The 24,930-nt window shown below is 37.5% G+C and overlaps 1 protein-coding gene across 1 annotated transcript in view; it reads left to right on the top strand.

The window, feature by feature from the left end:
• Crk (Crk proto-oncogene, adaptor protein) overlaps positions 1 to 24,930 on the top strand; it is a 107,639-nt gene that overhangs the window by 43,186 nt on the left and 39,523 nt on the right. The window contains exons 2-3 of the mRNA XM_083117502.1: positions 3,836 to 3,958; positions 8,249 to 8,453. Of these exons, the coding sequence (XP_082973628.1) occupies positions 3,836 to 3,958; positions 8,249 to 8,453 (328 nt within the window). The remainder of the gene's footprint in view (positions 1 to 3,835; positions 3,959 to 8,248; positions 8,454 to 24,930) is intronic.

Here is a 24,930-nt window from a genome sequence, read left to right as displayed (position 1 = left end):
CCCCTCACACTAGGTAGTGGTTGCCACTGGTTTTAGTACCAAGAAATGTTTCAATGTATAACAAAAATGTTTATTTATACAGTTGTCCAACCAATTGCAGAAAAACAGTTCTAAGAGTTATGGAGGCTGAGAAGTATCAAGTACACCTATAAAAACAATGTAGTGAATCAGACAGGTGATTTTTTTTAAAACTGTATGGTTACTTAACAATTGAGTTGCTGATATTGTCATAGGTTGCATTCTACAATTTGTTAGGTTGCATTCTACAATTTGTTGCTTGTTCATTGACATTGTATGCAGGGACTGCGAACCGAATTTGAACTCGAACTGAAACATGCTCCAGTTCGACTTATAGTTCGCACTCGAACCTGAACTGAAATGTTTCGCTACATTCTGGTGCACCATAACCCTCCATGTACTTTCAGTTTCAGTTCAGTTCCGGAATGAAACCTCATTGTGAACACTTTTGGTTCGCACCCGAACCTGAACTGAAATGTTTCGCTATATTCCGGTGCACCATAACCCTCCGTGTACTTTCAGTTTTAGTTCAGTTCCGGAATGAAACCTCACTGTGAACACTTTCGGTTCGCACCCGAACCTGAACTGAAATGTTTCGCTACATTCTGGTGCACCATAACTACCGTGTACTTTCAGTTTCAGTTCAGTTCCGGAATGAAACTTCATTGTGAACACTTTTGGTTCGCACCCGAACCTGAACTGAAATGTTTCGCTACATTCTGGTGCACCATAACCCTCCGTGTACTTTCAGCTTCAGTTCAGTTCCGGAATGAAACCTCGTTGTGAACATTTCCGGTGCACACCTGAACTGAAATGTTTTGCTACATTCTGGTGCACCATAACCCTCCGTGTACTTTCAGTTTAAGTTTTGTTTCAGAATAAAACTTCGTAGTGAACAATTTGGTATTTTGGGGGCTGCCAGATCCGAATATTTGGAAATAGATAAGATCCGAAATGCCATTAAGGCAGTGTTTCTCAATTTTTTGTCTGAGAGTTCCCCTTGACATAATTGAATATTTCTGTGTACCCCCTGAATTCTCAATATTTTATATACCTAAAAATTGTATGAAATAAGTGTGAAAAATGACACCAAACACGAACTCATTGCTTCCAATACGCTACATAATAATATGGATACGTAGTTATTACTTCTGAGTGGCAATATGTTTGTAATTCGTATATCTTGGTCGTGTTTGGTGTCATTTTTCATATTTTATAGCCCAGATTTCAATTATAACAAAATAAATGTAATATTGTTACAACATAAAAAAATAACATTGTTGATTCAAATAGTCAGTAGGTGACTCACTAGTCACTACGTCCGTCCGGTCCAGTTCCTATTGCGTCTCCACCTGTAGGAAGGGAACAGGAAGTATGTATTTTCCAACAGTGCCTTACATCGCATTGCATTCCCGTTCCCAACCAATCACCTGGCCTCCTACCCGACTGCCATGCCATCAAACTGTTTAAATCCAGGTACTATATATAACCCTGTTCATACAAGATATTAGTCAAATCCACATTGGAATCGTGTTTTTCACCACAGCTGCAGGGCAATTCAAGAAACAATTCTCATATCGGCATTGTCCAAGAGTGGTGGTCATTGGTTCTGCGGTCACGAAAGAAGTTTGATCGACACACTGTCGGCTTAAACCACAATACATTTTCTTTCAATGGGTAACTGGGGAAGGCAAGTGCAATGCGCATTTTCCCCACTTTTCATTGTGGTTACTCTTGAGAGGGCGCATTTTCCCCATTTTTATTGCGAGAGCGCACTTTTCCCAGACGCATTTTTCCCGACACCGGTGGTTTTGGCTGCACCAGCCACCCAGGTAAGCGTGGAGCGGTTGTTCCCAAGTGTGAAGTTTGTAATGTCAGATTTGAGGTACAACCTTTCCTCTCCAACACTTGATGATCTCATGGTCTTGCGGACGAATGCTTTATTCCAAAAGCGTTCTGATCAGCACTTGCCAGCCTTAAACCAAGATGAAAATTCTTTCAGTTCCTCTATTAGCTCCAGTAGTGTTTACGAGTTCGTCGAGGAGGAAGATCAATAGTCATTGATTTTAATGATCACATGTTTGCTGTCGTTTTTCATAATTCTCGTTTGGAAAGACATTTAAAAGATTAACATTGTAAGATTTATGTATGACCTAATTTCCTTTTTTATTCAAAATTTAAATAATAGCTGTTAAAGTGCAAATACGAGGTTACATACGAGGAGGAGGAACTCGTACTACAAAATTATGACATGTATCATTTACAATCAACCAAAGTTTGTGAAGCATATTTTTAAGTGATTTTTCTTTAATCCATGGTTATTTGTAGGTGTGAAAATATCCATCGAGGATAGATGCTTATTGCGTTTTTCATAAATTAACAGTTCATACACTATTTTATTTTAATTTTCTATTTTCAGGAATTCAGAAAACCAAACAAAATTATGTAATTACATACAAAAGAGTAATACAAAAGTGTAAATGCCATTTTCCATGAATTGGAAAATTTGCTGCCATAGGAAAATCTAATGTGTATTAATCTTATTGATGTAGTTTTGCGCGAAAATAGACACACTTATGAAGCTATCCACAGCTCACATAGAATTGTATCTGTTTTATTAACTACAATTTGGTTGCTGTACTGTGATGACATACGTTACTTTCATAAATGTATTTGTTTAACTACAATTTGGTTACTGTACTGTGATGTCATACGCTACGTTCAGAAATTAAAAAAGAACAAGAGTTTCCTTATTCTCTATTGTAAAAAAACAAATAACAACAAAGCTGGAACCTGCCATGGTTGCGAACCCATAAGAACTTGTTTGTTACATCTGCACATGTGTTTATGTGTGAACAAGTATGTTGAAAACTGAAAACTTTCATTCCGGGCCAAACTGGAAGTGAAAGTTCAGACCATCCATTTACAGTTCGGGTAGATATACTCCGGTTTCGTTCCAATTTTAGTTCGAGAACTAAAAATGAACAGAAGGGTTTCATTCCGGGCCGAACTAGAAGTCCAACCTCAGATCATTCTAGTTACGGTTCGGATAGATATGCTCCGGTTTCATTCCAGTTTCAGTTCGAGAACTGAAAGTGAACCGAAAGGTTTCATTCCGGGCCGAACTGAATCTAAAACCCCAGATCATTCCAGTTGTGGTTCGGACATATATACTCCGGTTTCATTCCAGTTTCAGTTCGAGAACTGAAAGTGAACCGAAAGGTTTCATTCTGGGCCGAACTGAAACTAAAACCCCAGATCATTTCAGTTACGGTTCGGATAGATATATTCTGGTTTCATTCCAGTTTCAGTTCAAGAACTGAAAGTGAACCGAAAGGTTTTATTCCGGGCCGAACTGAAACTATAACCTCAGGTCATTCCAGTTACGGTTCGGACATATATATTCCGGTTCCATTCCAGTTTCAGTTCGAGAACTGAAAATGAACCGAATGGTTTCATTCCGTGCCGAACTGGATGTAAAACATCAGATCATTCCAGTTCTGGTTCGGACATATATACTCCGGTTTCATTCCAGTTTCAGTTCGAGAACTGAAAGTGAACCGCAATGTTTCATTCCGAGCCGAACTGAAACTGAAACTAGGTTTCAACTGCAGTCCCTGATTGTATGTAATCAACTGAAAAATGTACAATCTTGAATTTAAAATTTTGAAGAAAAAAAAAAACAAGCTTTTTCAAAGGTTGGTAAAGATTTGTAAATGATATCTAATTTAATTTCTGTATTTTTTTATGGTAGAAATAGTCTACTGGCATTTTAGTGGGAGAAATAATGTAGTAATGTTTGCTTTTCTCTTTGCAGTTGGTATTTTGGACAGATGTCCAGGCAAGATGCGACAGATCTTCTAATGGGTGAAAAGGAAGGTGGGGTCTTTCTTGTTCGTGATAGCATAACTATACCTGGAGATTATGTTTTATGTGTAAGGTAAGTGACATTCTTCATGCATCTTATCCATTTGATTCTAGTTGCTCTTGTGTTCTGTTGACCCCTTTGTATATGTGGTGAATGAATGAATGAAGACCATTTGAATACATAGTGTGTGTGCAATTTTGCCTTAAATCCAATGCAAGAACATGTTTAATTTTGTTTGTAACAAAGCCTGGGCATTTTTTTTTTTTTCATTTATTCTACTTTCACAGCTTTAAGTTCTCTGTCTGATCTATTTTGTGTACAGCAGTTGCATGTACTTGGACTTTTTATTCTATGAACCTAGTACCGAATATTTCATTTCCAGCTATCATTATAATTTATGTGCAACTTATTTATCTCGGAAGCTTCAAAAATTCATCAGAAGATATTCTCAAGATCTCCATTTTACTATGGTATCATCAGACATAGCTGTAATGAATCACTAATGTGATTTATCTATTGTGAAACTTCAGCAGGATTTTATTATTTTCAAGCTAATAAAATAATCTTTCAAAAAGGTTATTATTTTCATTGTAGGGCGAGGTAACCATATTTTGTATACTTAATTTTAAATTATAATTTCATTACCTAAATGCAAGGAAAATAATCTGTCAATGTGTTCACACACATTGTATATTTATTTCTGTTTCTCAGAGGTTTTTTTTCTTTTACATTGAAATAATATACAGGGCATTCAGTTTTAGCTTGGGGCCGAAATAGCATATGACTGCAGATGGCGAGGCATCGCCCAGATGCCATCATTTTTGGACCCATAACATCCCGTTTATTTTAATGCACTTATCTTTAGCATGCAGACAATTATATTTATATTGCATAATGAGTACTAACCTGTGTTGTAAGAGTTGTTGAAAGTGGTGGCCAACTGCAGTCACACATTCCCTGCATTTTTGCACCCCTTTTATAAAATTTGGTGGTGGGGATGGGGTGTGTGAAAAATTCACAATTGAATATTGCTGATATAGCTATTTAATTTTCTGCAAGATTTTCTACTTGGAATAAATTGAGGATGGTCTTCATTTGAAGTGACAATACCCATCCATATTAGCACCGAAGCCCACCTCATGATTTCCACTAAAAGCACTGAAAATGGTGCCCAATGTGCAGTGGCATGCCCATGGGGGTGTTGGTGGGGGTAATACCCCCCTTCCCCCTTTTCAGTCCAGTATTTCCAAAAAGGAACGTTAACGGCAGGAAAATATGGCAAAATGAGGACTGATTACCTAAAAAAAAATAACCTATAACCCCTCCCTTTCCAAAATCCTGGGCACACCACTGCCAATGTGACAACCATAGTTGGGATGCTTTTCTCAGATGATGATTGTCATATAATATGGTGGACATTGATCCTTTGGTCATTTCCATAATGAAATGAATGACAGTTCATGTGGCTAATCATCAACTTTCATCACTGCCACATAAACTGTAGAGAATATGTTTCCTTTCTTTGGAGTCAACTTCTAGTGTCAATATTTGAGTTGTCATGCTGATTGGGTATGAATATTCTGCTCCTCTCTCTCCTCTAATAATTTTTCATTTTGTTGTAATTACATGTAGTTTCTTGGCCTTTGATTTGGTTTTTGTCATTTAGTGGATTTTTTTGCCACTGTTGGCTAATTGCAACAATGATGACGAGTGATGATACAATGAAACTAATGAAGGGACACGACACTCTCAAAAAACACACATGCTCAAGCTGGGATTCGAACCTGGCACTCCTGGTGTTGTAGCATGCTGTGCTAACCACCCTGCCATGGAGGTTGGCTCTTTTCCTTTGAAATAGGGTTGAATGAAGTCCCTCGTTTTCTGGTATGTTCTCAGGATTCAGTAATCCATTATTATTGTCCTTTCTAGAAGGCCTAATCCTCAATAGACAATGTATGGGAGAACATACCCTGCAAGTGGAGTTACGATCAATTGATTTTTCATTCAAATCACATTTATTTCAGTTGGGAAGCATTGAAAGTTTGAAATATCCACTTAGGCTATCTGCACTTTTGGATCCCCCCCATGCCTGTCACATTTTGTAAAAGGGATTTGAAGTTACTCTTTTGACTAGAACAACACTTGTATAAGTATTGATGCTTACACTACTAGACACACTGCAATTTTAAACATAAAAGGCATGCATATTGTTTGTAAGTTAAATGTGGTAGTTAGATATTGATAGTTTCATATCTACAATTTGTCAAAAAATATCAGTATTGAAGTTTGGAAATGCATCACTACCTCTGTGTAGGAGTGAGTTATAGGGGATGAGGAATGATCACCTACTGTCATAGGTGTAACTCTGAGTTTATATCTTTTGGGGGGGGGGGTCAAAGTTCATCGAAGGAAACCATGTCTTGCATGTGCATATATATATATATATATATATATATATATATATATATATATATATATATATATATATATATATATATATATATGTGTGTGTGTGTGTGTAATACGTGTGTGAATGTGTGTGTATGTATGTATCTACTTCAAACCAAATTTTTTAAAACTTCTTCATTTGATAGAGAAGTTGTGAAATTGACATATGTATATTCAGATCTCTACCTAGTAATTTCTGTGCCCGGGTCAAATATATTTTGGCATCCCCACACCATGTTTCAGAAAAATGTTCTTTTCTTAACTTACACTTCTCTTTAATATCTGCATACACATAACTCTGGTCCCAAAAGATGCCCATAAAATCTTATGAACACTCGAGTACCTCTCATTTGTTTACAGTAACAATGTGTTGTTTCTTGGCTGCAACAGGGGAAACTTTTTGATACAAAATTATACTTTGATTTACAAATGCTCATTTGGAGTGGTAATGTCGTTGCATTGCAATCAAGGGGTTCCAGGTCCGATACCAGGTAGAGGCACATTGTGGTTCGGATTCCACTTTAAACTGTAGGTCCAGTCCCAATTAACCTTACTGTCCATAAAGTGGACTTTAAACTCCAACTCAATCAACCAAATGCTTATTTGGCATTATTTATTCTGTTTATTGAGTAATTTATAGTGTGTTGCTATTCTGTATATAGAGTACAATTTTTACAGAATACAGTTCTTAAGAAAATTGTTTTGAATTAGTGATAATTAGTACTCCCTCTGTCCCATAATTATTGTCCGGTACACCTTTGGTTGTTGTCCCATAATAATTGGTAATCGGCTGGGCGGTATTTGTTGCTCGTTGCGATAAGGTCACGTTGTTCCTCTTCACAATCTTGAAGACTGATGTACTGTGCCTCTCCTCATGTGTGTGCTTTCCATCTTCCTCTTCATCTGTAATTCCTGTACTACCATTTTGGCATACTGGACTATAGTTATGGGACAGAGGGAAAGGAGTTTTGATGTGACACTTAAGTAAATGGCTTTACTGCGAGCAATAAAATGTTTAGAATATGAAAATATGTAGAGCACAAATACCTTAATTTCACAGTGTCTCGCGACATTCACCATTTACAACTTTTTTTTTCTTCTCCTTATGTGGCCTGTTTACCTTGGCATCTGCATTCTGCCTAACTATACCTCTCTTTATAATTCTAAATGTTCTATGTTGCAAGTGAACACTGCAATTTCTGTTCACAGATTGGTGCTTGGTTGGGGAGGGTCATCAATGATTTGGTTAATTCAACTGCCTTAAAATTAAATTTTTTGAATCTCATTTCTTAGATCTGGGTCACATTTTTCTGTTGTGCACCACCTTCTTCCACAGGCTATAACTCTAGAACTATTGCTCAGAGGAACCTAATGTTTGGAACACAAGCCTTCCAGACACGATTGAACCATCATGCCAAATTTCATCCAAATCCAAAACTATGACCTGGAAATTTCTGAAATTGGTCGATTTGACATGGAATGACCCTTTTGTTATTTAGCAATGCTGTTCTGCTCCTTTTGGCTAATCGATTGTGATGATGAGTGGTGATTAGATGAAATTGCTCACAAAGAACATCCATACCAGGTCAGGATTTGAACCCAGGAACTTTGGTGGTGAGACCAAAAGTTAACCACTGTTACTAGTAACTGAACAAGATAAAAAATTGTATGTTGTGTTGACAAATATTGGCAATTGGCAGACATGAGTGAAACCAGTTTTTCTGAAATAAATAAATAAATAGAATATTTATGTTTAGATGAAAGTTTTGAGACATTATTTTTAACTTGTTTTAACAGTGCATCTCAAATTAAAACACATAATTTGGTATACAAATCAGTCTGAAAAATAAGTACGGTATTTAGCTATGTGTATGTTTTCAATTTAGTTTTTAATTTATTAAAATTTTTCCGTAGGGAGGACAGCAAGGTCAGCCATTATATTATTAATAAAATTGAACAAGGAGATCAAACACGCTACCGTATAGGAGATCAAATGTTTCCTGACCTGCCTGCTCTTCTAGCTTTTTATAAACTTCATTACCTGGATACTACACCATTGATCAGGCCAGCTCCAAAACGTATTGAGAAAGTTGTAGCCAAATATGATTTTGATGGCAGTGTAAGTATTTCATATTTTTGTTTCATAATTGTTTAAAGGTGAAAAATATGTTCAATGCTTCCAAATAAATGTGATATCTACTTCCTTTCAGCTTTGATTATCATAAAGTTATTTGTTCTGATGTCTTGTAGAAGGAAATCTGATTTTGTTGAGGTAAAATTTGGTTAAATGCCAGTTGTTTCTTGTTGCCACCATGTCAGTCATATTTTTGTGATGTGCAGCAAGTAATTTAAAATATGGCACAGAATTTGAGTAAATACAGACATATGAATGACATCCCCTGAAGGTGAGAGTGACGTTAGCTCTCGGAATCTCGGAAGCTTTTCCGGAAATCACCTGGCTGATTGCCTGAAAAAACCTCTTCAATATTCGCCACCAGGAAAGCTTCAAGAATTATATGAATGATTTATTGTATTTTTTTTTTACTAAGGATATGTGATACTGGGAATTAAATCTCATGCTGCCATTGGTATTTAGTTGATTTTTTCTCAGCAATATTTGCACAATATATCAATCAGGAATTATTTCATGGTAATTTATGGTTATTATAGTCCAGGTCCATTTGTAATCCCATGGGTTTTTGAATGAAGGGAATATATGACTATAAGTGATGCGTTGCTAAGTGTGGTACATTCATGTAAAAACGTACTTCCCCAATAGAGCCTTAACACCAGTAGTCTTATTGGGGAAGTATTTCTTTCCACAACTGTACTACCAGGTGTTTTGCCCGCAATTGTCACATTTGGCCTGTGTGACACCATAAATCCAAGATGGCTGCCACTTCATGCACTAACAAAGAAAATCGATCATAACTCCTTTAAGACATTAACAAACAAAAATGACCATATCTCCTTAACACCTTTAGTAGTCATTTTGACCATTTGTAAGTTTGTTGGGTTTTTGCACGAAGGGAAGACATGTGTATGGAGGATGCTTTCATTTGAAATCATGCAATCATGTATTACTACAGCTGTTTTGCTGGAAAATGTGTCTGAGACCATACATGATGTCCAAAATCCAAGATGGGTGCCATGGAGAGGTGCTGCACATAAAATAATGTCCATATCCTGATTTAGAGTTCGTTTATCAGATTTTTCCAGATGCATTTTCTGTTATTAAATAACAAGTGAAAAAAATTCATCATCATTATTATTCTTATCATTATCATTACTATTATTGTAACTATTATAGTAAGGGAGTAGTAACATCATCTGTGATTTCCGTATTGTCTTTTGAAAATTAATCATCTCATATGTTATCAAGATTTAGAGTGGTTGTTTGTAATCATGTGGGAAAAATCTTGTCATCAGTACAGTTACTTTATTCAAATTCCTCTTCACCCTGATCTGAATCTCTGTCCTGTAAATCATTGTTTTCACACTTTCTTCATCTGCACTACAAAGACACAGTTCAGTGTGTCGCAGGGACTGTTCCCAGCATATGCATGAACATTTCCTCTTTCCGCAACCACAACTTGTCAACTGTAATATTCTCCCGAGCTCGAGGTAGTGTGAGTATGGCAAGAATGATCTTTTTGTCATTCTCATTTTCTACTTTTTTCCCTTCAACAGCCTATTGGGCTGGGTAGATTTGGATGTTCCTTTTCTTCTGTTATTTCACTCTAATACTTGGAAGTAACTCCTCCTGGTGAAAGGTGTGAAGGCCACTTTGGTGGCAGTGTTCACACTAACTGTTAATGGTATCCCAGTTTTTGTTTGTACTTGCAGAGAGTGCAAAGAAGTGGTGGTTGAACGTATTTGATGGCGCAGAAGATGATGCACTTGAATCTCTTGCAAATCTTGGTTCTCCTGGATTCATTGAACAAGATGACAGAATGAAAGAATGAATTGATTTATTTTACTTCTCGTTTCTGTTACTTTTGGCTTATTTCAAAGATGAGAATGAATGATGATAAGATGAAATACATGAAAGGACAATCACAAACTCATATGGGCAGCACACATCTCAAGTCCCATGGGTCTAGACGTCAGAGCATTGATTGATTGATTGATTGATTGATTGAGTTGGTGTTTTAAGTCCACTTTATGCACAGTAAGACTAATTGGGACTGGACCTTCAGTTTAAGGGATCTGAACCACTATATGTGTGTCCACCAGGTATCAAACCCGGGACTGCTTGATTACAAAGCAACGATGCGACCACTGCACCATCAGAGAGGCCCTAGATGCCAGAGCATTGTTAGTCTCCAGAATACAGTCCAGGCTGTACTACGTGGAAGTGAGATATATGACACAATATAATATGACACAATTTTTAAGAAATTCATTCATATAGTATACGTACCTGACACCATAATCAAAGATTTCAGCAAGCTACGATGGTGGCTGTTCGTGAAAAGCAATGCTTAAGGCTCATGTCTTTCTCCAACCAAAGTGCCCCTCACACCTTTTATCAGAAGGAGTTACTTTGAGTGAAATAAAAGCAGAAAAGTAGCATCAAAATCTACCCAGCCCAATAGGCTGTTGATGAAAAATTGTGGATTACAAGAATATCGTTCCTGTCATATTGACACTGCCTAGATCTCCAGAGAATGTTGAATGGGGAAGTCACAGGAGATGTCATTACTCCTTTAGCATAATACAGTAGTGTCCAAAAAGTATAAAAATGGAAGGGGAGATTTGCACGATCACTATAAATATTTATCAAGGAGTGTAACTCACATTACGTGCATAGGCAACAGTACTACCAGTGTCAAATAGGCCTGTGATTGAAAGGTAAACAAAACACAGCATATCAGAACAAGAGTGCCTCATTCTGTGTCGAACGCTCATTGTGATCGGAGGACAATCTCTTGGTAAAGTGTGCAATTTCAGTAAAAACATGGCACAAAGAGTCAGTGAAGAATCATCTGACACCTGGAAGCAGGTCAAACACAGACTGAAGTAACAGCAGCATTGACTGTGCCCAAGTCATTTCCATGCTTTGGCGACGGTTCCAAGCCACAGTTGATGTTCATGGTGGGCCAGAACAAAGTTGTCAACGAGTAACAATGCCACAACAGGGCCGATATCTGTCTTTAACTGCACGACAAAACTGGACGATGCCTGCAAGACAACTGTCCTCAGAGTTTGCAGCCGCATCAGGGGTTTGAGTTTCTCACACTAAACTGTGTACCAGAGACTAAGGACAGCTGGTCTCTGTCAGATGTCCAGTAGTGTGTGTCACGTGATCCAGTTCACAGAAGGACCATTTACATTGAAATCGGACCCTGAATGAATGGAGGAAAGTGATCTTCACAGATTAGCCCAGATTCGGTTTGCAAAATTATTCCAATCTCACATTAATCTGGAGAGAACCTTGATCACGATTTAATCCAAGGAATATCATGGAAAGGGATCAGTTTGGTGGAGGAGGAATCATGCTCAATGGACGTATGGAGCTGCATGACTCTGCTGGAGGCACAGACGCAAGGTATTGCAACAACATGTGCAACTTTTCAGAGGCACAGTCAGCCCAGACATAATCTTCATGGATGATAAGATGATAATACATGTGTGCATGAAACCAAATAGGTGGACGGATGACTTTCTTGAAGGTGAAGAAATCCACCACGTGGGCTGGCCACTGAGGTCCCCAGACATAAATCCTGTAGTGTCTTAAGGAGACGAGTTAGCCCACCATCCTCCACCAAGGACATTTCCAGAGCTCTGCACTGCTCTTCATGGGGAGTGGAACCAACTGTCCGTATAGCTCTTGAACCACCTTGTAAATAGCATTATGTCGTTGCAGGGTTGCAAACCTCTTTTTTTCATTAAGGAAGTAATCTTCTATTTTCTTTTTTCTTTTCTTTTTCCTTTGTGTCCTTGCACTAAAGAACAATTGTTAATGTCTGGAGCAAGCCTGGGAAATTCACATTGATGACCAACCTAACCCCCCCCCCTCCCCCCTGCAACATATCCATGCTACATTTCCGAACAGTTTTTCACATTTTGGCTCATTATTCAACTTGTATGACACCCAGGAACATGAAATATGTTTCATTCTCTTTGGAAACGTCCATTCTTTGAAAAGACTACTAAGGTTTGCACCTTCTTCCCAAAATAGCTGGAGAAGAGGAGGCAAACTTCAGATTTTTGTTTTTTTTCCATTGAAATTCGCGGGTCGTACCCCCCAAACCCCCCTTCTTCGGTTTGGCATTCTGAATTGTACACAGTTACATGCGCTGATGTTTTAGCTGCAAAACAAACCTTATCTGAAGTAGATTGCTCCCATAGTGCCAGAGTTATAACAATTTTCCTCCAAAAATTCAAATTACCTATTTTTGGTAAAAAAAAAAAAAATTACATTTTGGCTTATTATTCAACTTGTATGGCACCCAAGAACATGAAACATGTTTCATTCTCTTGAGAAATGTCCATTCTTTGAAACAAATACTAAAGTTTGTGCCTTCTCCCCAAAATAGTGGGAGAAGAGGGGGCAAACTCCAGATTTTTATGTTTTTTCCATTGAAATTCGGGAGTCGTGCTCCCCCAAGCACCCCTTCCTCGGTCCGGCATTCTGAATTGTACATTGTTGCATGCACTGATGTTTTAGTTGCAAAACAAAAATTATCCGAAGCAGATTGCTCCAATAGTGCCAGATTTATTACAATTTTCCTCCAAAGAGTGTTTGAATTTAAAATTTCCGCCGAGAAGCCCGGCGAGAACGGGGGATACTTTCGTAAACCTGCTCGGGAGTGTAAAGCTTAATAAAACATTTTCCCATATCTTAGTCATGCTTAACTTTTGGATACTACTGTAGTTATAAAAATTGTAATATTTTTTTCACTTTATAATTATTAACAGAATATGCCTCTGGAAAAATCTGATAAACGAACTCTAAATCAGGATATGGACAGTATTTTATGTGCAGAATCTCCGTGGTGCCCATCTTGGATTTCAGTTGTCATGTATGGTCTGACACATTTTCCAGCAAAACGGCTGTAGTAATACATGATTGCATGCCTCCAAATGAAAGCATCCTCCATACACATGTCTTCCCTTATGCAAAAACCCAACAAACTTACAAATGGTCAAAATGACTCCTAAAGGTGTTAAGGAGATATGGTTATTTTTGTTTGTTAATGTCTGCTGAGGCAGCCATCTTGGATGTATTATGTCTCGCAGGCCATATGCCACAATATCAACAAAATATCACAGGCAGTAATTTTTCCCCTTTATGTGCCAAAATGTCAAGTAGAGTGTAAATAATGCTTAAAATCCTTGCAGAAAAGGGCACGAAATAGTTTCACTCTATATATCTCCATAACATTGCGAGTTATAGAAAAATTGTAAGAATCAATTTTGTTCCATTCTGAACAAAAAATGTTTCTCTAAAAATTTGTGAAACCCCACTCTTAAAGGAGTTATGATCGATTTTCTTTGTTAGTGCATGAAGCGGCAGCTATCTTGGATTTATGATGTCACAGAGGCCATATGCCACAATTGTGGGTAAAACACCTGGTAGTACATGATTGTGTACCACACTAGCAATGTATCACCTGTAGTTATATATTTCCTTCATTCACAAACCCACGTACTATAGAAATATTGACATATGCCCCTGGACTATTATGTTTGTAAATCACAAGAACATATCTTGTTCAGCCAAAGTGGATTTAGTTTATTGTTTGAGTTGTTGTTTAAGTTCACTTTATGCACAAAAAGGCTAATTGGAACTGGGCCTACAGTTTAAAGTGGAATCCAAACCACTGGGCCATGTGCCTCCACTGGGTGTCAAACCTGGGACCCCTTGTTTACAAGACGACAACGTTACCACTATGCCATCGTAGAGACCCTTGATTTAGTTAGTACATACACTTCAATGAATATTCATAAGTGGTTAGCACCAGGGAATATATTTCTTCTTAACTTAATGATGCTATGCTAAATTTTGTATTTGGTGTATTCTAAATTCTTAGGATTCAGAAAGTTTATATTACTTTGATGAGCTTAAAAAGAAACTGCATGCACACTATTGTTTTGTGTGAAATTTGAAATATCCTGTATCTTTTTCTACAACTAAAGTTATCAAAGGTATGGGCAGATACGTCGAGCCACATATTTATGGTGTCCAAGATTTTGGTACAAAAGAGGGCATATTTCGGAGTCAAATACTGTATAAAATGGTAAACCTACAAAATTAACATTTCACTTCTAATATCACATTTATATAGTTTTTTCCTGTGTAAAGGAGTCCATTTTTGCTTCTCAAATATTTATTGCAGAATTAATGAATTTTCTATGATTTGCATAACTCACAGGATAATTCAGCCTTCAGAAGGTGTACCATTGATAAATAAACTACATTTTGTGTTTGAGTTTATTTCACATCATTTCGTAACAAAAATTGGCAGCAAAATTCACACTTTTCAAAAATGTGAAAAATTAACATTACAGTGTGTTATTTCATATTTCGTGTTTTCGCCAAAAATGAAATATGCATGCCTGTCCAGATACATTTTCTAAGCAGGTGAATACATATTTAGTTACTCCACAAAATGTGTGGCATTTCACATCAGCACTTTATTGGTATTTGTAAAAATGTCATATCGGCACATTCCTATTCAATAAACTGCCACTAACATTAAACCTTTGTGATACTAGTGATTCCATGATATTCATAGCTGTCAACAAGCTGATTTGCTATAATTCAGCTAATTTGCCACTAAGGCTTGCAGGATAAATTAATTTACTCAGAACAACTACATTGCATACTGCTTCATACTAGCAACAAATCCATTCAGGCCAGCACCAATTACACTGGTCGACATGGGATTTGATGTCTCACAGATAACTGTTGTCTCTGAATAATTTCAGCATGCTGATTTCAAAAATGAAATCCATATACTCCCATCACGTCAGAATTTTTCACAATGTCACAATCAAATTATGATATTCGCCATTACAGTACATTTATTACAACAAAAGGGAAATTTCTGTTGTTTCCAAATCAATAATTGATTCGGGAAGTATTTTTAATGCTGATCATGGAAATTACATCCATTTTTTTTCCTATCACATCAGGATTTTTTACAATTTCACAATCAAAATTCTCATTTTTGCCGTTACATCACATTTATGCAAGAATGCAAGAAAATATATTTTTTTCAAGGGAAATTTCAGTTGTTTGCAAACAAATAAGGGATTCTGGAAGTATTTTGAATGCTGATCACGCAAAAAGCATCCATTTTTTCCCATCACATTGGGATTTTTCACAATTTCACATCAAATTTGTAGTTGTATTATTTTCTCAATAGATGGCTCTGTTTTGATGCTGGTAAAATATATCTTTTTTACAATGCAAATCCTCCAATTTTGAACCATAAATGCATGCAAAATTGTATGCGTTTAATCCACCTTCACATGACACATTAGCATGAACACATAGTTTTATTTTCGAAATCCCTCATGAAAATTTCCTTCAACCCCCCCCCCCCCCTCAATATACTCAATATTATGATATGGTGGATTGATTGAACTTATTGACATGGAGAAAAATCCTGATGTGATAGGTAGGAATTGATGTAATTTCTGTCATCAGCATTCAAAATACTTCCAGAATCTCATATTAGTTTGCAAACATCCGAAATTTGCTTTAACCCATTAGTGCATAAAGTTTACTAACAATGTTTTTTGTATTTTGTCATAATTTTGGTACTCATGGGGTGCAAATATGAAACAAATACCATAATTTCAGTTTTATTGTTGGTAACAATGGAACTACGGGGTGTGCAATATATTGCACACTATGCATAGTTAACATGTGTATTGTTTATTCACATCACAATTAAGAACTTGGTTTCAACTGAGAACATTTTTTTCACTGAAACCTATGACTTTACTTAATACTACAAATTGTTACAAGCTTTAACAATTTGCACACTTTAACATTTTTTGAATAATAACAATAATTATAATCATATATTATAACTGGTTATCAGTTTTCACATGGTATTGTAGGAAACACTCAGGATGGAGTCCCACGTTACATTTGTTACATACGTATTTAGCTCTCCCTGAACAGAAGTACATCATCACACAAACAATAATCATGCTCTCCTCTATTCTTCTTTCTCATGTCCTTCTTTTCCACTAGAGTGCATTTCATTGTTCTTCCATCCTGTATTGTCCCTGTAGCGCATATGCCATATGCAGATAGCTCTTTCATAAGAGCTACAGAGGTGAAATAATTGTCAAAAAAAACTTTATGCCCTGCATTTGGAGGAATATCAGCTGATTTTATAAAAGATAACACAATATGTATAGGCCGCAGACTTCAGAAATCCCCAGAGGAAATAGTCCGGCGGAGTGAGATCAGGAGAACTGGGTAGCCATAGTGGCTTCATAATGATGCACCCAGGTAACACAGATTCAAACAAATGTTACATGGGTTGCGTGACTTTTTGATCACTCGTTAGAATTTCGTGCACATTCAACCTGAAAGAAGGAAAAATTTTATTGAGAAAAAAGAACGTATGCACGTATTGATAAATTAGTGTTTGAAGTAAAAAATGAGAACAGTATATGCCCTCTTTATGAATAAATTTCATTATTTTGTAACAATAAACAATAACAAGCTACATACATTGTTGTACAACAAGGCTCAACAATTACATAAAGAAATCTTGAAGGAAAAGCTAGTGCAACATTTCAAGCAGAATGCAAGCCACAATCATGAAACAATGGCTTTCAAAGAGGTTGCTATGCATAGTGTACAATATATTGTACACCTAACTTTTATTGTTTCCAGATATCTATGTAAACTGATTCTTTGTGCAAATATTGGCTGTACACAAACATGCAATACACAGCTTCCTGGTAAACAAAAAATAGTTACATGAAATGTAAAAGAAAATTTATAATTTGAAATTTGCTTACCCAGTGCGTGTTACTTGTTATTTAGATATTATTTCAATTAATTTTTAAAGTTTGTATGGAAAAGAACATCTTGTGGGGGTCCTTACTACATCAGAATAATAAAGAGATAGAACTATTCTCTGTGTATTGCACTGTGCCTTGATGGCACATACGGAATGTGGAGGTAGGGCTCCACATATTCCTGATTTTGGCTTACTTTAACCTCTGGTTTGCCTCCCCAGATACCCATTGATTAGAGACTGGGTAAGTCTCGGAGCCACTCTATGCAGGGACATTGTTGGAAAAATTCCCACCTAAAATCACCCAGCCTTTGAATTGTATCAAGGTGTCTGTCCTGCTTGACATCAGAATTATAGTAACAATTATTGTATGATTTTTCAATATTTCATGTTCATCTTGCAGCTAATCAAATAAGAAGATCAGACCTTGCATTCCTTTTTCATGCTTGTATGTAAGATGTGTTTTCATGTTAGTAGTCATTGAGGTTTGCACCAAGACCTTAACATTTGGAAGCCATTTCACACTGAATGTATGATATCTAGATGGAAAAACTAAAAGGCTAGTGATCAATGCATTGATGAAAGAACAATGCCAAAAACCGTGTGTAGGAAACACACACTACAACTGTGATAATGTACACAGAATTACTTTAAGCATCTTTTGCTCTTTTTTTGTAATCATTATAAACATGGTTCTAATTTTGGGGTACATATTGTATTTTTTTTTCATTTGAATGTGAACTCTGAACAGTTACAAATTCTCAACACTGTGACTAGAAGTTAAACAACAACTTTTAACGTGTGTACACTTTCCAGTTCTTCATATGTAACTTATTACATATTTTAAATTACACTTCCACCCTAGGATGCAAGTGACATTTGCTCTCAGAAGTTTGGAAACTGTTCCAGAATTGACATGAGCCTGAGAAAATTTACATGTGGGTCATTCCATGTCAAATCAACAAGGTCCTCAACCTTACATTTTTGATTCATTTGAAATTTGTCATACTGGAAGGGCCACCCGAGGTTGGAAAATATGCAAAGTTGCAGGTCCATATCTTTTGTCATTATCTCATGTGAAAGAGCCCTTCATGATCTTCCCAACACCATCTGAATTACTTCTGTAGGTGCATTGGAACTAGAAATCCTTTCCCTAGTAATAAATGAATGAATTAGTTTAAAAAAAATAGTGAGGAAGTTTTTAACAGACATATTTTATTTTCTTGTTAGGAGCTTATCCTATTTTTGTTTTAGTTAAGGGGGTCACTGTATTGTGTAACAGGCAAAAATAGCCTATGTGCTGATGTGCCAATAAGATAAAAATCAATCAGTCAATCATAAATATATATAACATAAATATATGTTCTTAGTTTTGAAGTATCGAAATGTTTACCTGTTTCTATACTCTATCTCTGTAATCTGTGGAGCAAGGCTGTACATAAAAGAAGAGAAGGGGAGAAAGTAAGTGGCAGAGCCAAGCAGTGCATGTTGATGCAAATGGCTGGTAGCTTCACTCATTTCCCCTGTCAAGAGTTCATTGGTCAAGCCCTCTTGAGTCACTACTTGTGCAGAGACTTGTTTTCGTTAACTCTCTCCAGAGATTCCCAGGACAGTGTGTACATCGTTTGTTTTGCCTCAAAGTTTGACATTACAGTGCATAACTTGCCTGCTTGATGTGTGTGTTGTGCATTTTCTTATTGGGCACAATGGCTGACAAAGCTGCCCCAGTTTGCTCCAGTAGATACTCTCCCAGGATGATATTCAGCATTGCCTGAAGGAGATTGTGCATGATTCTGGGTCTGAACATTAAAAGGATGCAGAAAGTGATGTCATTCACTGAATATTTGAAAAAAATAGATACAGTATTGAACATATTTTTATTAGATTTTTTAAATATTTTGGGGATGGCAACACTGACACTTGAAGAAAATTACATGTATTGAACAGTGGCAGCCACTCATAAGGATGATACAGACGCCGCACAAGGGAACAGACATTACATTAACATCTACGTATAGTTCTGCATTGCAAATATTTCGTTCCTCACAAATCGTTGGGTAGTTGGTTTTGTATTATTTTTATCCCACGATAGTTGTGAAGTTTACAGGGCACTGTACGGGAAAGCGAGACTTGGCTCTTGCAGCGAGAGAAATCTGGTGGGGTGCTGCACTCCACGCTCATGCACTTTACGTCCCTGTCACATTCTCTGGCAAGGTGGGGCAGGAGTGAAGCGATGCAGCTGGGAAGAATAACACACAAGGGAGGACAACTGTTTTCATCATCCCAAATCTCAGCCTCTAGCGGAAGCTGCCCCCTCTTCTCAGAGAAATGTAAACAATGAAGAGTTTCCAGAAGCAAGGATGTTAACATAAGAAAAAAAAATATCAACAGTTTGGAAAAAAATCATTATTCCATAAACTTATTCACTTATGACGTTAGCGTAGAGTAATATACAAGGTAATTTTCAATGAGGAAGAAATAAATTACCGGTAACTCAAAAAGTATAGATTTGTTTGATTTTTCTTATTTAACGTTTCTTTTCTCCCACTTTGGCTAATCGAGATGATGAGGTTGTGTGATGATATGATGAAATTAATGAAGGAACATTCACAAAGAAAACCCATGCCAAGGCCAGGTTTGAACCCGGGCCCCTGGTGTTGTAGTGTGTTGTTCTAACCACTCTGCCAATGAAGTTGACTGAATATCGCTCCTGCAGTTTGGTTCACCACGAGCCACCACTGATTTTGAACATTAGTATTTTGTATTCATGCACAAAATTTTAGGTCTGTTTGGTACTTAGTAACAGAGTATTAAAAAGAATGAACAAACAAACAATGAAAACGTTTTAGAGGTTTTTAATTATTTTCTGGAATTGCAACACTGATACTTGAAGAAAATTACATAAAGTTTTTGTAAGGTATATTGTAAACTGTAGCATTTTATATTTGTGCACAAAATTTGAGGTGTGTACAGTACATAATAACAGAGTAAATCATTTTCAAGAAATGGTCCAAAATGGTATGTTGGCTGCAATATTTCCGTACTTCTGCATACACGCCAAAAATGTATGTTAGCCTGTGACTTCCATGAGTTTTGCCTTGAAAAATAAATTTTGCATATTTAAACAGTTACTTACAACTAGGGCATACTTGTATGGCTTAGTTTTGTAAAGTAATTGTCTAAATGTGCAAAGTTTCTTGTATGAATTGTGTGTTTGTAAGCATATACAATATGTTACTTGTATATACACTAGTCATGTGTATGTGGGTGTGTGAATGACGACGCACAGGACAAAGATGCACTGTAATGTAATGAAAAGTTTGCAAGTATGTTATAATGTAAATAAATAGATACATATGGTATAAAATATGTCTCCTCACACCAATGATGCTACGAAGCTAGCGAAAATTTTGAATTTTCTACTGTCCGGTGAGTGTTTCCTTTTACCTTCTTTGATTTTTACTTAGCCCTTTTGGCCCTCCTTGCTTTTATCTATATATATATATATAAAGAGAAGAGAGGAGAGGAAACACTCACCGGACGCAGAAAAACTTCAAATTTTTGTGACGGTATGTCACATCTTCAGGAGTGGAGAGACGTTGTAGAACTTTGTTACAAGAACGAATAGTTAGCGTGACCTGCAGTGTTGCCAGGTCCCGAAAAAAAAGTGTTGACAGTGCCACAAAAAATATAGGTGATTCTTTCGCCAGGCTTGTCGAAAACTGTGAGGGAGGGGGAAAGGTGAGGATTGGGGATGAGTGGCATTACTGGGTGGCCTTGTTCAGGCCTGGAGGTGTGGTTGCATTCATGGTCGATATGTAGGCTCTCTCCCATCTTCTACATATTGAGGTGTTGGTGGATTGGGGCAAGTAGTGGATGATCGCTACCTGGAAGCAGTCATTAAAAGGAATATTGTGGTGATTGGTGTGAATGGCAACAGCAAAGTCCAGGTTTTGGGTGGAGGAGTGGTGGTTGTTGATGCGGAGGTTCAGGGCTGGGATGTTTCCCCCAGGTAGAAGCTCCCACAGATGTTGCAGGTGAGGATATAAATTATGTTAGAGCTGTAGCAAGTTCCTTTGGGGTAGAGGGTGAATTTGCCGGTGGCAGTGTGGATCTGGAGGGTGCGGGAAGTGACAAATATGGGCAGGTTTTGCACTTTGGGTGGTTGCATTTGTGGGCGGACGCGAGTTGATTGTGAGTAGGTGGATTGTGGTGGACCAGGATGTTTTGGAGATTGGGAGGGCATTCAAAAACCACTCTGGGCTTGTCGGGGAAGATATTTCTGGTGTCAGGGTCACTGTGCAGGATGGGAAGGAGGGAACGTAGAGAGTGTGTGATTTTGTTGAGGTGGGGTGATATTGGGTGACAAGTGCAGGGGGATTGGTGGCAAATCTCTTGGGAGTGTATGAAGCAGCTCGGGATATTTTTTTAGTAACCAGTGTGGAAGGATATCCACGGTTGGTCAAGTTTTGGTGTAAGCTGAGGTTATATTTCTGTCGGGAGGTGGGTGAGGTGTTGAGGCATTGATCTCTGAGGGCCAGGGAGAATGGGATGGCTTTCTTGGTGTGGAACGGATGGGAGCTGGAGAAGTGTAGGTATTGTATATGGTTGGTAGGTTTGATGTGGATGGAGGTTTCCAAATGTCCTTCCTTCATGTGCACATCCACAGCCAGGAAGGTGATTTGGTTGGTGGTGTGGGTCCAGGTGAAATTGATGGAGCTGAAGTGGTTAAGTTTGTCTAGGAAGGTGGTTAGGGAAGGTTCTCCATGTGTCCAAAGCATGAAGATGTCATCGATGAAACTGAGCCAGAGGAGAGGTTTGAGGGATTGGGTCTCCAGGAATTCTTTTTCAAGTTTGCCCATGAACAGGTTGGCATAGGATGGGGCCATTCTGGTACCCATGGCTGTGTCCCGGATTTGGAGATAGTGCTTGTCCTCGAAGGTGAAGTTATTGCACGTGAGGACAAGGTGAGCTAGATGGGTCAGGAAATTAGTGCTAGGGTTGTGGGGTTTTGGTCTGTTGTTGAGGTTGAAGGATTATATGGAGCAGAGGACATGGGAGTGAGGTATGTTGGTGTAGAGAGAAGTAACATCGATGGTGGCAAGGATGGGGTTGGCAGATAATGGTGGGAGAGTGTTGATTTTCTGAAGGAAGTGGCTGGTGTCCCAGAGGTAGGAGGGCAGAGCTTGAACAAGAGGCTGGAGGTGGGAGTCGACAAAGGCTGAGATTCTTTCAGAAGGTGAATTGTAACTGGACACGATGGGTCTACCAGGGTTGCCAGGTTTATGGATTTTGGGCAGCAGGTAAAAAGTGGGGGTGCGGGGGTTGTGTGGGATGAGCATGGATATGGTGGAGGCTGTCAGGCCCTCAGGGGGGGGGGGCCTCGGGTGTGGATAAAGTCCTGGATTCTGTTGAGGTGTGTGGCTGAAAGGTCGACTGTGGTGGTTTTGTAGGTGGAGGAGTCGGCCAGCTGGCGAGTGGCTTCCACCAGGTAATATGTACTATAATCTATGGGTATGGGAACTTCTTGGAATGTTGTTCTAAATTACAGGCTATTTATAGATATACAGGGTGTCCATGAAGTCCCTGTACCCCTATATTATAGATTACCCCTAGGTATATATGACTTCTCTATTATTCCATATGTATCTATTTAACTTACTTGCAAACTTTGCATTACGTTACAGTGCATTGTCATTTGTGCAGCCACACACACGACTAGCCATTCCTCAGCACTGTAACTACGTCTGCTCACATCAGCCATGTTATAACAACTGACATTTGAATTCAAGTAGGCATTCCATGTGACTTCCAGAGTAGGAATGTCAACCTTGGAAATGAGATCATTCCAAGCAACCAAATACTGACCAATTTTCAACAGTCACAACAGGATACATGCAAGTTTGGGTACAAGGATTTCTCAGACATACTCTATATTAAATTGGTAAAATCATAAGTAATTTCACAGATAAACTGATACATTAATATACTTATTCAATGTCAGCCAATACCAATTAATGTATCCTCTCTTTCTCCCTCCCCCTCCTCTCTCTCTCTCTCTCTCTCTCTCTCTCTCTCTCTCTCTCTCTCTTTCTCTTTTCCTTCCTTCCTTTCTTTCAAAATTGTTGAAACCTGGTAGAAAATTGGTTTCTAAGGTTTGGTAACAAACAACATGTATATCTTTTTGAGAATACTACAATGTAATTGCAAAGCATTAGAAAGGTGATTTATGCTGAATATAATACAGCAAACTGTATTGGATTTTCTTTATTCTATGAGAAGTTTTAATATAGAAGTTATAAGCAGGAAAACCATGATAACCCATGTATCCTAATGTCACAATTTCTGTTAGTACTTTTGCCTTACATTGGCATCTCGTGGAGTGAATCAATGAACCAATGCCTTTAGTTTGTCGGTTGTTATAATCTGAAACCAGGTTTGTGGTCAGAGCTATTACTTGGCCATTATAGCAGTGTAATGTTATTTTTCTTAACCCACTTTTTTGCGCATGGCAGCAATTTGACTAAGAGCCAAGTCCTGTTGAAATATAGGCTTCGTTATCCTTAGAATAGATCACAAGATCAATTTTGGCTCAAGTATATCACTGATACATTTTTTGGATATAAGGCACAATTAATCACAGACATTTTGCTTTCATGCAACCCCAGACCATAACACTAACTGGATGCATTCAGACAGTCCCATTTCTCCTTACATATTTTATTCCATCACTACCAAATAATGGTATTACAGTCTCATCACTCCAGATGACTGCCTGTTTGTTTGACCAATTTCAATTTCCATCTATTCTTTGTTTGCTTGTGAGATAAGGTGACTTATTCCTTGGAATTGTAGAATTTATACAGAAGTTTTTCAGTCTGCATCTAACAGCCCTGCTTATCTGCAAATCACAGGCAATTAATTTCTAATTGACTTGCATTATTTTCTTCTGCACTTAAACCATCTTTTAATTCTATTACTACATGATGTTGTGCACCATTTCCTGCCTTTAGCACTTGAATTTTGAATTGAACTGATATGTCTTGCACAGTTTACAAATAGCACTTTTAGTTAGATGCCCACCTACTTTTCATGTGTCCTCATATGTATAATCATCATCACTCAAAGTTAGTATTTTACATTGCTTTCTAAGAGACAAGGTCAACTGTTTTCACTTTTATCATCTTCCTTAATTGCACATTTTACTAACTGCACAAGGATGCAAAAATCTATAGTTGAAAATCAGTAATCAACAAGAAAGCAGTGGCCAACTTCAGGACACTCTCACAACAGAATAGGAGTTATATTACTAGATCTGATTGAATCATAACTCATTGATTCCAGTGCTCTTGTCATAATTATTAACATCTAACAATCTCTAATATTTTGCAGAACAATACATTTTTTGATCAGTTTAGAGTTACAAAAATTCTCTTCTTGTTACAGATGGCAGTTGTTTTCATGGTCTAAAATGTTTGATAGGATAATTTTAAATTGAATACTGTTTTTTGCATTATACTTTGCGTGAAATTATCTTTCTAATGATGTATAATTGCAAGATATTATTTTACAAAAGTTTGATGTTCTGAGCCATCAAAC

The sequence above is a fragment of the Lepisma saccharinum genome, chromosome 2 (assembly GCF_977018435.1).
Source record: "Lepisma saccharinum chromosome 2, izLepSacc3.1, whole genome shotgun sequence".
NCBI classification, from domain to species: domain Eukaryota; kingdom Metazoa; phylum Arthropoda; class Insecta; order Zygentoma; family Lepismatidae; genus Lepisma; species Lepisma saccharinum.
This window is presented reverse-complemented; position numbering and strand designations above follow the sequence as displayed.